This window comes from Manduca sexta, chromosome 11 (assembly GCF_014839805.1).
Source record: "Manduca sexta isolate Smith_Timp_Sample1 chromosome 11, JHU_Msex_v1.0, whole genome shotgun sequence".
NCBI lineage: Eukaryota > Metazoa > Arthropoda > Insecta > Lepidoptera > Sphingidae > Manduca > Manduca sexta.
This window is the reverse complement of record NC_051125.1, coordinates 1,131,049-1,146,804: the sequence shown is the minus strand read 5'-3', so window position 1 is coordinate 1,146,804 and position 15,756 is coordinate 1,131,049. Positions and strand designations below refer to the sequence as shown.

Sequence of the window (15,756 nt, the reverse complement as noted above, 5' to 3'; positions counted from 1 at the left end):
AGGCGACTAATAGGGGCCACGAAGGGAGTCGTCGGCGGGCAGTAGGGGGCTGTCCGCCCTAGTGCATTTTTGTGCATCCTTGCACATTTTTCGGTTGACCCCGGGATGGACGGCAGTGTGTAGTTGGCCTCATGCTGCTGTAGACGCCGAGGGCGTCTTTCAGTGCGTGGGGGCTTCTGAGCCCCAACAGGAGACGGGCCGCAAGGCGGCACCGCGCAGGGGCGGCTGCGGACGAAGACTTAGACACTTCCGTCAGAGGAAGCCTGCAGCCGTCCCAAATGCGCCGAAGAGGGCCACCGCGGAGTTTTAGCTGGTAGGCCGTGCACAGATTAGTTGTACTCGGGTTAGGGACTCGGCCCGGCGATCGCCCGAAGGTCGTCATCAAATCCGGGCGGCTCAACGCCGGGCCGTTACCCCAGCATAACCGCTTAGTCGCCCCGCACGAAGGCTGGGCGGTAGTAATAAGGGACATTCTCCGCGAAACCAAAAAAAAAAAAAAAGAAAAAAAAATAAAGGTTCCCCCCTGCGCTGACTGCGGGGCCCGTTACTCAAAAAAACAAAAAAACCGCCGTCTCCACTGCAGCATCTATTTTTCTCTTTCTCTATTGGCCGTGGCTCGTTATTGGCTTGACTTTTATTCATTTCATCATATTATATTTGTTTGTTATTTACAACTGTGGGCAATCCAAATAAATATATATACATTTCTAGCAAAGTGCGCAACCAACATACTTTTATTTTGTTATTTCATCTTTCTAGGCTCCAAATTTCTGCGTATGCTAGGCTTTGGCTACTTGTTGAACCTATCTTATCAAACATCATTACGTATGAATATGACCTTTAAATATGAACCGTTTATATTCCATACTTCAAACCTAACTTCGGAATAAAAATACCTAGGATGAGAAGGTACTAAAATTACCGTAAATATAAGGTCATATATTTATACATATTTGACACCAAAATCGAATACCCTCCTTAAATAGGCCCCTCGACTAACCTTACATACTGTTTAAATTCTTTCACAAATAATATGCTAAATTACCCTCGAGATTTTTAGTGTATTGTTGATCCCAAAAACGATTTATATCACACGTGCGGAGTTGCGAGCATTAAAGACTTTCATATTCATCGCTGATTGTTTTGACCTTACATATTATGTATAACTGTGGTACCTTATGGCGCGATGGTTAATAATATTCTATATTGCTCAATAATTGTATTAAAATTTACAAAAACCTGTATTACAGGAGCAAAACATTTTGGTGCATTAAAATGTAACATAACGTAAGTTGCCGACACAGCCATTGAATTAGCAAGCTAAAGTGGCAGTGGGCAGGGCACAGAGCTTGTGGAACTGACGTCCGACGAGGAACAATGACCTAAAAAAAGTCTTAAGAGGTCGCTGGATGCAGGCCGCTTCCAATAGGTCGACATGGAAATCTTAGGGAGAGGCCCCTTGTTAAGCAGTGGACATCCTGCGCCTGATGATAATGATAATAATATGAAAAATAGCACTTCAGGCTGTGAAACAACGGCATTTCCCTGTGATTCGATGTTACCCCACGCTTCCTACTAAGGTTATATATTTGAGCGAATTTAAAGACGTGTTAAATGTATTTAATAGACAGACGTACAGATGGTATCTTGATAGTTCCAGACTCTTTTGTCATGTAAAGTTAAAAATATCGTTATGTATATAAATTAATATGCAAGGTAGTTTTGCAGTCGTTATTACTGCGTGTTGGGAGATAGATGTATGATGTCATACATAAAAAAATAACTGCGTAATATATTATTAAAATAAAAGTCTCCTTTTTAAATTGAACAAGTTTCATATATTTATAAGATTTTATCATCTAGATTTTTTAAATATCAAATTTAATTTACTACAAATCAAGAAGAACATGACGACCACTACTAAAGATACAGTGAAGTTCAAAGTAAACGGCATTGAATGCGAAGGTAATTATTCCAATTTCTATTTTATCGCGTCGAGCGCCTGATGTTAAACCTTAGCCTATAAATAGTAACAAGAGCATCCAGGATTTCGAATTACAAAGCACTGTTGGTAGGATATTTTTATCCGCTCAGATAATGGCCACCGTTCACAAAGTGTAAAACTCGTTCTTTTGGCCCACATGGTTCGCGTTCCGGGATCAGTCTGTATATATTAGATTGCAAACAGGGCGGCATTTTGGGTCGATTGGCGAAGGGTGACCATTTCTTGTCAGACTTACTTTTAATCAAATATATTTTTTTCATATTCAGTATTTACACAGCTTTGTCTTAAAAAAAAGTTTAACATAATATCTTTGTTTAATTTTTGAAAGCTATTTATCATTTCTGCTGTAAAAAATATAATTTATCCTCATCTGACAATATGTTTCTGCAGTGGGATGTGAAATCAGTTCGCAAACAAAATTAATAGATTACATTAGAAAAACTTTGAACCTGTCTGGTACTAAGTACATGTGCCGTGAAGCGGGCTGCGGCGCTTGTATTGTCTCAGCATCGAAAGGCCCTGGCGAGCCTGGACAAGCTGTGAATTCTGTAAGTAAATGGAAACAAACACGTATGTTCACTCTGAAATTAACTTCCTCTGGTGTTTCCTCAGCTGTCTATTAACAAACGAAGTGCCGCTGGCATTGCTAACGTCTATGGGTGACGGTAACCACTTACCATCAGATGGGCTGTTAGCTCGTTTGCCTTCGGACGGAATATTTTAAAAAACGAGTAGCCCGGTACCTTGGTCTCATAAGATACAAATGTCCTTCTTATAACTCATGCTTCACTCATTCCACTTTCACTATTCAATGTATAAAATAGTATAATGATAATATAACGGATATCAATAGTCAAGGTTTTGCTTGGACTGCCCAAGTTACTTTGTTCTATATGCACAAATAGTATTCAATTTCAAGTCAACAATAAAGAATCTTTGCTTTTCTTCGTTATATCTTTGATTTTAGCCTTTCTGGCTTGAATCTGCGACACTAAATAAGGGGACGGAGTTAGGATAATTTTAAAATAATATTATAAACTTTTTCAGTGTCTTGTCTCTGTTACATCTTGCCAAGACTGGGAGATCACAACTATCGAAGGTCTGGGAAATAGAAAGACGGGATATCATGTCCTCCAAGAAACTTTGGCTGAAAACAATGCCACACAGTGTGGACATTGTACACCTGGATGGATCATGTCTATGTACAGGTACTGTAACATAAACCATTTTTGAGATATCAAAATTTTAAAAACAAAAATTTAAAATATATTCTCCACAGCCTCCTTCAAAGAAAAACTCTACCTACAATGCGGGAAATAGAACAGTCTTTTGCAAGCAACGTCTGCAGATGCACCGGCTATCGACCAATATTTAAGGCATTAAAAAAATTTGCCTCTGATAGTCCACAAAATGACCTCCCAAACATTAAAAAGTTGTATGGAGGCCAACAAAGTGGTGTTGCATGTAATAAAAAATGTTCCGATGATTGGTGTCTCCTTTCCAAAGACGCATTAGAGAAGACGATTGTGAAAATAACCTTACAAGACAACAGAACTTGGTATAAAGTTTCTGAAATTGATGATGTTTTTGATATATTGGATGTAGAAGGCGATGATTCATATATGTTCGTGGCGGGGAACTCTGCCAGAGGTATGTTGTCTACTAAAGTAAATCAAAGGTGAAAGATGCTTTTACAATTTAATGCTATTATTTATATAATTCCAAGAAATCATTGATTCTACAGTTCAAATACAGGTGGTAGGTTTCTCATATGTGAGAGTCCGCCTGGGTCTATTTATGCGGCTAAGCAGCAGTGTGAAGTCGCTGTTATGTTCCGGTTTGAAGGACATTGTAGCCAGTGCAACTACTGGACATAATGAGATATAACATCTCACGTCTCAGGATGGCGAGCGCAGTGGAATACCAAACAATACTTTGTAATTCAAGGTGTTAGATGATGTTTCTACTGTTTATGGCCGGTTGTATCGCTTACCATCAGTCGAACGGCGTGCTCGTCTCGTCATTCAAAGCAATAAAAAAAAAGTTCAAGTACGCTATCACAACCGTATATAACCATGCAGCTGTATGGTAAAACATAATAATGTCTGTCTACAATATTCGATAAGACCCGCCTTTAGAATGCTATGATTCCAGTACCATACCCAATACAACAATATCCCAGAGTGCTAATAGATGTAACTGGTATTGAGGAACTGAAGAACTGTGAGATTGACCAAAACCTGATCACCGGAGCAGGAACCACGCTAACTAATCTCTTGGACGTGTTCGAAGAGATATCTAAAGAAGGCGATTTCTGGTATCTACATACACTACGGGAACACGTACAGAAAGTAGCTCATATCTCTGTAAGAAACGTAAGTACATATTCAATGACTGTTTAGATTTACCAAGAGCACAAGCAAATTGACTATTTCGGATGCGCTGACAACGTGATGTGTTTTTGTTACGCGCACTGTGTTTTTTCAGCGCGCATTTTTGTATCTAAAATTAAACAGTTTCCAATTTACTGCGCTTCGGAGTTGCAGACGAAGGGGCATGTGCATAAACATTGTATTTAGTAACGTAATGGACTTGGTTGTGTTGCTACCGATTAAGAGCATTCACGGTACTTACTGTCAGGCAGATGAGTAAACAACAATGAAAGTAAAAATATTAACGCGTGAAAAGTAAAAAGAATTATCTCCAAAATGGCTAGTCTACAGGAGAACACATGTTTGTCAGTAAACTTATATAAGTCTAAGTTTATACTATAATAAACGGAAAATCATGAATTTACGGATGACGTTATTTGCTTTGCACCCGTCGATATGTAATGCGTACATTGTTAACTTTTACAGTTGGCAACATTAGCTGGTAACCTCATGATTAAATATCAACATAGAGATTTTCCTTCAGACTTATTTCTTCTATTGGAGTGCATTGGAGCTCAGCTTACTATATGTGGGTATATTTTTATTATAACTAGCCGCTAAGTAGTAGTGTGCAAACATTATGTTCTGGTATAAAGTATGTTGTAGACTGAATTTTTGCACTTTACAAGACTTTGTCTCATATCTTATTTCTTAGATTGAGGGTGTCTGCTTCGTTTTGAATTCTCAATTGATTATTTTATTTAAACCTACGTACTTTAAAGGTTACCTTTTTAATTTATTTTAGATTCCCGATCAGACGATGGTTCACGAAAAGTGGACACAGTAACAATGCAAGAGTTCCTCGATATAGACATGACGGGAAAAATAATTGTAAATGCTTTACTGCCACCGTTGAGTAATGAGTACAAGATCGCGACTTTTAAGGTAAAATGAAACAGTTACATTTATCCCTTAAAAAACTTTTGAGGCGTGCGGAGCCGCAAGCAAAAGCTATCAATTTATATAGAAGACGGTCCGCATCTAGGTGCTTTTATAAAAATAATATAACATGAGAGTCACTTTAGTACCTTCATTATTATAAATTTAATCGTATCGTTAATTATTTTTTAATTTATTTTAGATTATGCCGCGTGCGCAGGGCACCCATGCTATTGTCAATGCAGGGTTTTTGTACCAGTTAACTGACGACTACATAGTGACGAGATGCAGGATCGTATACGGAGGTCTGTCGAACCAGTTCATTAGAGCGAGGAACACTGAGAACTTCCTGGTAGGGAAGCACCTGTTCACAAACGACACGCTGCAGAACGCGCTGAAAGTCCTGGATAATGAGCTGGTCATCACTAGCGATCCACTGAGCGCTTCGGTGGAGTTCAGGAGAAAGTTGACTTTGGCTTTATATTATAAGGTAAATTCAGACTGTTATAAAACAATTTATTTTGATACACAAAACTCTTCCCTAAAGAATCTTTATGTGAACGATAGTTTCTCTTTCCCGTATTGTTTACCAGTATTCATGGCTCTATTGTTTTCAAATTTATATTATAAAATGGTATTAGCGTGGACGACATCGGCATATAAATTATAAAAATATCTAACAATAATCTACAGCATGATAGTATGTGATTCCTACAACTTAATTAAAAAGTGGTTAATTTTCTTGATATTATTTCTCGTTTTAACATTGGTCTTCATCCCTGAATAATCAACTGTTTTACTATTGGATAGAATAAGTATGAAATATGAAAGATTTTTTCGGATGAATTATTCAAATCATTTTTTATATTACACCTAAGTTAATTTTATTATTCGTTCTATTAAATAATATAAATGTCTCCAGGGTTTGTTAACAATTTGTCCTGAAGACAAGATTCAGCAACAATATCGGTCTGGAGCCATAAAAGTCCACAGCACAAGGCCTGTGTCATCAACCACTCAAGTTTTCAAGACAGATGCCTCTCTTTGGCCTCTTAACCAACCAGTAAACAAAGTCGAGGCCTTGGTATGTATTCTTTAAGACTTTAATTGCAGAAGTAACTAAGTAATTGCTTCAATCACTCTTAATTATAAGAGAACAAGAAGATTATTAACGGCTCGGCATACTCTGTCACGAAAGTTGAAATTATTTAATTATTGAAATAAAACTATTGTTCCGAATTTTATCGAAAAGTGCGAAAAGTCAAAGTTAGAATACCTATTTCCATTTTACAATTATGCAATAGACAGACAACCAACATCTCAGTCCACTCCGTGACCACGAAGGCTGCAAAGTCTTCGAAACGTCGGGAGAAAATTATAATATAAAACATAGTTTCATTTCAATGTATAACATACGCGGATAGATAAGAAATGATTATTATTTAATTATTTATTAATTTCCAAATAATCTACAGTTGCAATGTGCTGGAGAAGCAGTATATACGGAAGATCTGCCGCGCCTGCCCAATGAGATGTCAGCTTTCTTCGTTCTCACTGATGTGCCTACTGGAGAAATCGTGTCCATTGATGCGAGCAAGGCATTGGTAAAAATAATTTCTCATACTCAACTAAAAATTTATATGAAACTTTGGCTGATTATCATGAACATTTCTAATTCCAGAGAACTAAATAAAGTTATAGCGTTACTAATTTAAATATAGGTCGATCTGGAAATCTTTGGAAGGCTCATGTTCAGCAGTAGACATCCTGCGCTTGATGAGAATGACGATTGGTTTATCAGGAAAAAATTGCAATTATAATTTCTCTATGATGCTGTAAATATTATGTCTGAAACATTGCTACGCTACTTTTTAATGTATGCAGTAATCGTTATTTAGTTAGATACAAATGCTTCGAATGCCACCATTGTGAATATAATATAATTCCAGGCATATGAAGGAGTAATAGCGTTCTATTCAGCGAAACATATACCAGGTCTAAATTCCTTTACACCAGCGGACGATAATTTCGGTCATAGTAATGAAGAAGTATTTTGCGATGGAACAGTTAAGTACCATGGTCAACCACTAGGAATCGTAGTAGCTGAATCATACGGAGCAGCCAGCGCAGCTGCAGGGCTGGTTGAAGTTACGTACAAAAATGTTAAAACACCAGTACTAACTATTGAAGAAGCCAGAAAAGATTCCTCGAGGGTTACATTGCACTTCTCGGCTGCTGCGACAAGTAAAGGTGATAACGTTGTAAAGGTAATTAAAAGTGGTACCTCAATATTCACCCAGTACCATTTTCCAATGGAAAATATGAGTTGCCTCGCTCAGCCCTCAGAGGAAGGACTCAAGGTCCACGCAACAGCGCAATGGTTGGATGCAACGCAGTTGATGATATCCCGGGCACTCAACATACAACAAAACAAGTAAATATTTATTTTAAATTTATTATAATGTAACTAATTTTATAAATGCGAAAGTTTGATATTCTTTTTTGATATTTGTTATAAATGAATATAGAAACAGCTAAACGGCATTCGATAAAAATTTGGCATACTGATAGACCATGACCTTGTATTAACAAATAAGCTTTTTCCCGGTAATTATTTTCCTTACTATGATGGAAAATAATGGAATTATTAAAATCAGATTTTTAATTAATACATCTTGTCTTGTATGGGTGTGCTGTGAACGACTACAATGTTTTAGGGACTTTTATAGCGTAAGCTACTTTTCACGCGGCCAAAGCTGCGGCCACAACTAGTAATAAAAAAATTGTAGAACAAAAGACTACCCCTAAGTGTTCTAGAATCTTCAAATTTGTCTGATTATATGATTTTAGAACATAATTTAGCACACCAGTGCAATGTAGGTTTATGATGAAAAAATAAGTTTGCTAAATTATTATATGTAAAGAGCTTTACTATAGGAAAACAGACAAAAGTTTGAACTACTAATTAATGCAATACTATAAAACTATACGAACGCAAATTTACTTCTAACACTTTACTTCTAAGTATTTTCATACGGGCATGGCAATGTGATCTCACTGCACCTGGTGGTAAGTGAAGTGGGGTCAGTATAGCGGGTTGTGACCTTGTGTACGGTGTTCGCTATCCACCAAACGTAATAGCACTTACACATAGCTTCTTGGCGGCAGAATTAGCCAACTAACTGAGGCTTAATGATTATTGCCTAATCGGATTATAGTAATATCAGCCCTGTATTATATACTTGCCCACTGCTGAGCACGGGCCTCCTCTACTACTGAGAGGGATTAGGCCTTAGTCCACCACGCTGGCCTAGTGCGGATTGGTAGACTTCACACACCATCGAAATTCCTACAGAGGAACTTCTCAGATGTGCAGGTTTCCTCACGATGTTTTCCTTCACCGTTAAAGCGAACGATAAATTCACAAAGAATACACACATGATTTTAGAAAAGTCAGAGGTGTGTGCCCTTGGGATTTGAACCTGCGGACATTCGTCTCGGCATAATCTCTAATCGGATTAGTTGAGTCGAATTCCGCAAACGTAAAAGTCTGTTATAATTCTTAAAATTCATCCAAATCTATTTCAGAGTCGATGTGCACCTACGACGTCTAGGAGGATCCTATGGTCAGAAGATAACTCGAACCATCCAGAGTGCAGTTGCGTGCAGTCTCGCTGCATTTTTATTGAACAGGCCGTGTCGATTGATAATGCCTATGCAAGTTACAACTAAAGCGGCGGGGAAAAGATTCCCTTGTCAAACAGAATATGAGGTTTGCATAATAATTTCTTAAAAATTTAAAACAATATGAGGTTTTTAAAGTTTATTCACTATATTACATTTGCAGTTTGTTCCTATATTATAAGCAAGTATATAGCAGGAGATAACCGCGCACTTGAAAGCGAGAGGATAGGTAAAGAAAGATATAACAAATGTCATATTCACTGACGTCAATAGAAAGATGGCACAATATTATACATAGGGCCATTACTAAACAGCTTACAGGCCCTTTCAAGTAGAAATATGTGCAATAACTATTATGCTATTTAAATAAGTATATGTTGACCTGATCGATGAAATAAAACTGTATCTGTCCCATATTTAGCATTCAGCAATAGTCGCAAAGCCGATGATATTTTATTACTTACTATATATTTTTAGGTCGGGGTTGACGATAGTGGAAAGATCCAGTACATGAATTATGATTTGTACGATGATAATGGCTATTTGATTAATGAGCTCATCATCGAACTTGTATCGGGTGCCTATAACAACTGCTACGACAAGTCTACATGGAACTTTAGATCTTTTAATGTTACTACTGATACACACAAGAACTCTTGGTTTAGGAGCCCTGGTGAGTGCGATATGAGTTAATGAAATTTATCTACAGTAAATAATGTTATAAATAACTAAATTATTTTGTTTTGCAATCTGACTTATTTTTCAATTTAGAGTTAGATGAACCTGTGATTTAAAGTACCCATTATAATTTCCTAATCAAAAGTTTAAAAGATGAATAACATAATATCCATAAAAGCGTAAGATAATATGTAACTAATTGCCGCCTGAACTTATTGTTGAAATTGATTTTTGTAACATCAAATGAAACATGTAATGCCATCTGTTGAAAACAATGTTAAGTAGTAATCGAATCGAAGTGCATAATTCATTCAATTTTGGTTCACTGGTCATCATTCAGAATGAATGTATGTTTCTTTTTTTCATTGATTGGTTTTTATAAAATATATAGTTTGCTGTTCGCCGCCATGTAAAAAACAACGCGTTTTATTACTTTTTTTCTACGTTATTATTATTTTTCATACATTCATATTATCGATTTTTTAGGTAACCTAGAGGCTACTTATAATGCAGAATTAATCATGGAACAAATCGCATGTGAACTTGGTTTGGATCCTCTAGACGTAAGGCTAGTTAATATCGCAGACAAATACGCGGAGATCAAGGAAATGATTGAACACGTCAGAAAGAACTCGAACTACGACGAAAGACGTAAGGCGGTGGACAAATTCAATTCCGAAAATCGGTGGCTTAAACGGGGTTTGCGATTCTCTACCATAAGATGGTCACCGATACCTGTCGGTAATACAGCAGTAAACATGTCAGTCTATCACGGCGATGGATCAATTTCTCTCACACATGGTGGTATCGAAGTGGGGCAGGGTTTGAATACAAAAGCAATTCAAATATGTGCTTACCTACTTAATATTCCGATGGATAAAATACAAGTGAAAGAGAACAATACTACAATAGGCCCAAACGTTTACGCCACTGGCGCTAGTTTGGGATCACAAAACGTTAATATAGGAGTGACACAATGCTGCGAAGAGTTATTAAAAAGACTAGAGCCTATACGGCAGAAGCTGACAAATCCGACGTGGGAAGAATTGATAAAGACGGCTCATGAAAATAATGTAAACTTACAAACTACAGGATTTTTAGGCATTCCCGATATAAAAAAATTTGCTTATGATATATATGGAGTGGTGGTGGCTGAAGTAGAAGTAGATGTCCTGACCGGAGAGTTTGAGGTTATCAGAGTCGATTTGGAGGAAGATGTTGGGTTAAGTACAAGCCCCTTTATTGATATTGGACAAGTAAGTACTTTTATTTCTGATCATTTAAAAATATATAGTCAAGGTCATTTGTCATAAGTTTCTAGAGCAGATTGAGTAAAAAAAATGTATTGTGGATTTTCAAAATGACATAACTGTTTTTAGATTGAAGGTGGATTTCTTATAGCACAAGGATACTGGACTTGTGAAGAGATAATACGAGACAAAACTACAGGCGAAATGCTAACCAACCGCCCGTGGAATTACTACGTTCCGCTAGGAACTGATATTCCACAAGATTTTAGAGTTTATTTCAGAGAAAATTCCTACAGCTTTAAAGAACTTTTCGGAGCTAAAGGTATGATTATTTTAACCTATATTTTTTTGATCTCTATAAGATAATTGGAGAACGCGTTTCGTAGACTACGATCCACTTTTCTGTGGCCCCTAGCTTGTCGTCTGAAATTCGCAAACCCATAGTATGTCACTATGAATTAATAATCTACCCTGAATTAGTAAAAAAATGATAATATAATGCGTGACTAATATTTAATTCCAGTGACTGGTGAACCACCGCTGTGTATGGCTGGTGTGATCCCCTTTGCCATCAGAGAAGCCATCACATCTGCGAGGGTTAACTCTGGAATTCCTGCAACCGAATGGTTCCCTGTCAGTGAGTATCCATTTGATATATTTTTAATACTTCATTAATACTATTTTTCAGATGAATCGATAAGATATATGCAAGCGATTTTTTTTTAACTATATTCATTTTTCAGATGGGCCCTACACCGTGGAAAAAATTGGTCTCGCGATGGCGAACAAACAAGAAGATTTCAAATTTTAAATATAATTAACAACCATCATGTGGTATTGGGAATATACTTAATATAATTAATTTCAAGTCTAAAAAAATATTTGATTTATTAGCTGGGTTGAGTTTACGAATAAAGACTATCGCTACGGGTCGAAATTCTTCCACTTTTAATTTAATTATATTTATTAATTTCATACTCTCTATAATCACTGGAAACTCAATATTCCCTAGCCTCTCTTCTCCTCTCCTTTCCCAGTTTCCATTTCTCTTCATTTTAAATTGTCGGGCGTAAGCAGTTAAAGCCGCACATAGATAGTAGAAGAGAGACAATATAAAGGTTTAAAAAAAGATAAATTTGCAATAACTAATATAACGTTTGGATACCATGGCCCCTCGGTTCGTTAAGTGCTATGTTACCAAGACTATGGTCCTCGATATTACGCACCGTGGGAGTCCTCCTTCAAATACAAGACAATAGCAAAGTTCACTAAAATTACCGTGGGAACAATATCCTTGGCATAATAGCTTTTATTGTTTCTCGTAGTGTATCAATAATTAAATATATTAATAAAAAATTAAATGTACATGTATTTAAGTTACTAAACACCCAGCCTTTGTATGTGTGCCATTGTAACTCATAAATTATAATATCTAGACCTGTATTCCAGTAGCGAAGGATCGATTCCTGACAGCTTCTCGTTATGTAGAATTTCTGTAGAATCTTATCATCATTAGAGCGACTTGCAGACCAGACAGATTTATGCATATAAGTATCTATATGTTGTGTCGGGCTCCGTTTGGAAAGTTACACCTTTCGCCACTTTACTATATACTGCTAAACGCGATTAAGTCTTCTAGAAAACCTATTTAAATTAAATAAATTTAATACGAAAAAACCTAGTAAATTTGTTACACTGCGTAATAGTGATCTACCGACTATTTTTTACGAAATTCAAAAATATCTACCCTTGGTGTCCACGTCAACACCATGATTTTTTTTTATGCCAGCCATCTTAAAAATATCCACCATCCTAGTTATATCTAAAGACTGGGGTTGGAGCGGTGAAATTATTTAGAATTTAAATATCGGTATATATGTACACCGGGAGACCCCAGTCAGTTATAAGTCCAAGGCCTCCTTGCCATTCGATGGCGAGCGGGACCAATTCGTGGACCATTTTAATAACATTACATAGATACATAAACGCAAGTATTTCCCTAAATTAGGTATTTTATTATAACCTTCGATAAGATAAAAATACTTACACCAAGTAGACAAAACATATTCAGGCTGTGTAAATGTCTGTTATTATTCATGAAACTACTATTAATATTTTAATTATTGTTGAAACCCAATACACCGGTTGACACAGTAAAAGTTGTTTTTTCCGTGTTGAGACAACTGTTTTCTTTTTCAAAATCCACTGGAAGTACGCGTCGTCTATCCAAACTGCCCTAGAGGTTGATTGAGATACATTGTTGAGATAATAAACAAGCCAATTAAAGGCTGTAAATAACAAAGAAACTAAATATTCCTACCTGTTTCATTAGTTGGTCTCCCATATGATCTGGTCATGCCAGTCCATACATCTTTTGTATTTAATAATTTCATGAATACATAATTTTATATGGTTTTAACATAATGCAATTTACAGTGAAATGCAGTATTGATGATATGATGATGATATCAGCCCTGTATTATATACTGTCCCATTACAGGGCCTCCACTATTACCGAGAGGGATTGGGCATAAGTCCACCACGCTGGCTTAGTGTGGATTGGTAGACTTCACACACCCTCGAAATTCTTATAGTGAATTTCTCAAGTATGTAAAAAATAGTAGTATTGGCCATAAATACATGCTTTAAAAATAATATAAATATCAGACACCTTACAGTGCGGATTAGCAGACTTCATAAACCTTCAAAATTCTTATAGAGAACTTCTCAGGTATGCGTTTTCCTCACGATGTTTTCCGTATATGCAGTATTGTGTAGACATAATATAAATATTATTTACTTATTGCAGACGCTATATTTTTACCATCGTATTATATACCATTGTTTAAATAACTGATACCAATTTCATCAGGTAATGTGTGATAAGGTGCGTTCGGGTAAGATCGGATACAGGGTAAGATCGTATAACGAAAAAATACCACGAATCTATGGTTGTCTTTTAGTTTAAGCTATGTAGGCGGCTACGTTGTCTCTTTTTGCCCCACCCTATATACTACACTTGATGCTACGACCAAGAACGGGTGCGCTATGTGCACTGAAAAAAAAAGATGGATTTCGCTCTTCTTAACATTTTTGAGACTTCTGTGTGATTTTGTGGACCTTATCATACTAGCATTAGAAGCGTTATTAGAACGGAGTCCGAACTTACCCCGCGAAGGTCCGATCTTTTCTAACGGTTTTAAATTTCTATACTGATATTATCATCTATTTTTAAGCTTACACAGAGAGAATTGGAAGATGATTAAATTATCACGTAAAGTAGCATTAATAATAACCAGTTTCATGTATAAAACGTTGTTATCGCTTAAATATTTTATGAGAAAAAAAATATTTTCGAGACTCCTCGCAACACACTGAAAAACCGTCCGAAATTAACCGAACGCACTGTAAGAGCAACGGTTCCAAGTGATAAATAGTTCAAAGGTGAAAACTGAACAATGTTACTTTCACCACTATAATACAAATAAAGGAGCTGTTTGGAGCGAATTCTGTGCATTCGTTGTCTAAACCGAATGCATACTCGTGGAAGAACATTTACCATAAGTTAAGCCTCGGTAAACAGACGAACATTACCTTCCTCCCGGTTTATTCTTTCCCTTCCAATTTTAAGGACAGACTTTGTGGGGTAGAGAGTATGCCTTTAGTATGGCGACTATGGACCCTAGGCGATGATGTGGCATTTTTACAAAAGATACCACATTGGCCCCCCTACCTGAGCGCTATAAAAATATATTTATCTCGCGACTATACCAAAATCGTAATATTTCAACACATAATATAGGTAATCCAAAATATATGCTTATTTTAAAGACATGCAAATCACGATATGGAAAAAAATATTAAATATTTTACATAGATGTATTGTTATTTCACAGTAGATTTAGTAAACGTCGCATGAGCGCAAAATTGTTTAATGGCACTCTTCCCAATGTCTGCTTTATTTTAGAACTCTTTGGTAAATACCCATTACCTATTTGCAGAAAGCATATAACTAAATTAATTGTGTAAAGTGCGAGTTGGCCTCGCGCAACGATGGTTCCGTACAAATTTGTAGGTATCTAAGTATATAATAGGTTCAAACATGACTAACATAACTGTGCCGTTCGATCCCAAGACACGGTTATAGCACCAACTGCAAATAATGACTGTGATAGAAGATTTATTTTTCATTGTTTTTCAGATTTTTCCTTTATACGTTATGTAGGTCATTGCTCATTGCCACATTTTATGATTCTAAGTCAACGGTAAGTAAGTACATTATACGGTTTTGAGACTTTGGAAAATCGTAAAATAAGCAACATAAACGGTAGTATCTTTTCATCGCATTAACTAACAACTTTGATTTATCTGCCGTAGAGCCAAGTATTTGATATAAATCTCAACTTCATATCTTTACGCGTTCCTAAGAATAATAGCCTTGATAGACAGGAAAACAAACGGACAACAAAGTGATCCTATAAGACTTCCTTTTATAGTATTTGAATCTAAATCCAAGAGAATTTGTAAAAATATTTATGTAATGAATATACGCGTAATAACCATGCAGTTTCGCATGATGGTCTTGATGATAAAAATCACGCCTACCCATAAACAATTGCAACGCCACTTATAACTTTAAACTACGAATTCACTCAGGCGCTGCAGTTGTCAGTTCAATCAACTTTTCGCTGTCTACTGCCAAATATAGGTCTTTTTAAGTTAGTACCAACCATCCCAGTCTTGAGAATCCAGCATCTATCCGCTACCTCCCGCCTTTTTCAAGTTGTCGGTCCGTCGTGCATGGAAGCATCTCCCACTAAATCTATTC

At 36.6% G+C, this 15,756-nt stretch overlaps 1 protein-coding gene across 1 annotated transcript; it reads left to right on the top strand.

The window, feature by feature from the left end:
• Positions 1 to 1,631: 1,631 nt before the first annotated feature.
• On the top strand, positions 1,632 to 11,865 carry LOC115451588 (xanthine dehydrogenase/oxidase). The gene is made up of 17 exons (XM_037437634.1): positions 1,632 to 1,965; positions 2,396 to 2,553; positions 3,053 to 3,213; positions 3,285 to 3,655; positions 4,160 to 4,380; positions 4,864 to 4,966; positions 5,183 to 5,322; positions 5,519 to 5,806; positions 6,239 to 6,400; positions 6,792 to 6,920; positions 7,266 to 7,750; positions 8,905 to 9,088; positions 9,478 to 9,673; positions 10,165 to 10,934; positions 11,058 to 11,250; positions 11,452 to 11,565; positions 11,672 to 11,865. The coding sequence occupies exons 1-17, from the start codon at positions 1,908 to 1,910 to the stop codon at positions 11,737 to 11,739; spliced, it is 3,801 nt and encodes a 1,266-aa protein (XP_037293531.1). The 5' UTR covers positions 1,632 to 1,907; the 3' UTR covers positions 11,740 to 11,865.
• Positions 11,866 to 15,756: the final 3,891 nt, after the last annotated feature.

What these genes read in the sequence shown, in the direction of transcription:
- LOC115451588 (XM_037437634.1), top strand. Translation starts at nt 1,908, where the DNA reads ATGACGACCACTACTAAAGATACAGTGAAGTTCAAAGTAAACGGCATT. An exon ending in ACAAGATCGCGACTTTTAAG is followed by an intron (nt 5,323 to 5,518) that starts GTAAAATGAAAC and finishes AATTTATTTTAG; the next exon opens with ATTATGCCGCGTGCGCAGGG. An exon ending in CTTGTCAAACAGAATATGAG is followed by an intron (nt 9,089 to 9,477) that starts GTTTGCATAATA and finishes ATATATTTTTAG; the next exon opens with GTCGGGGTTGACGATAGTGG.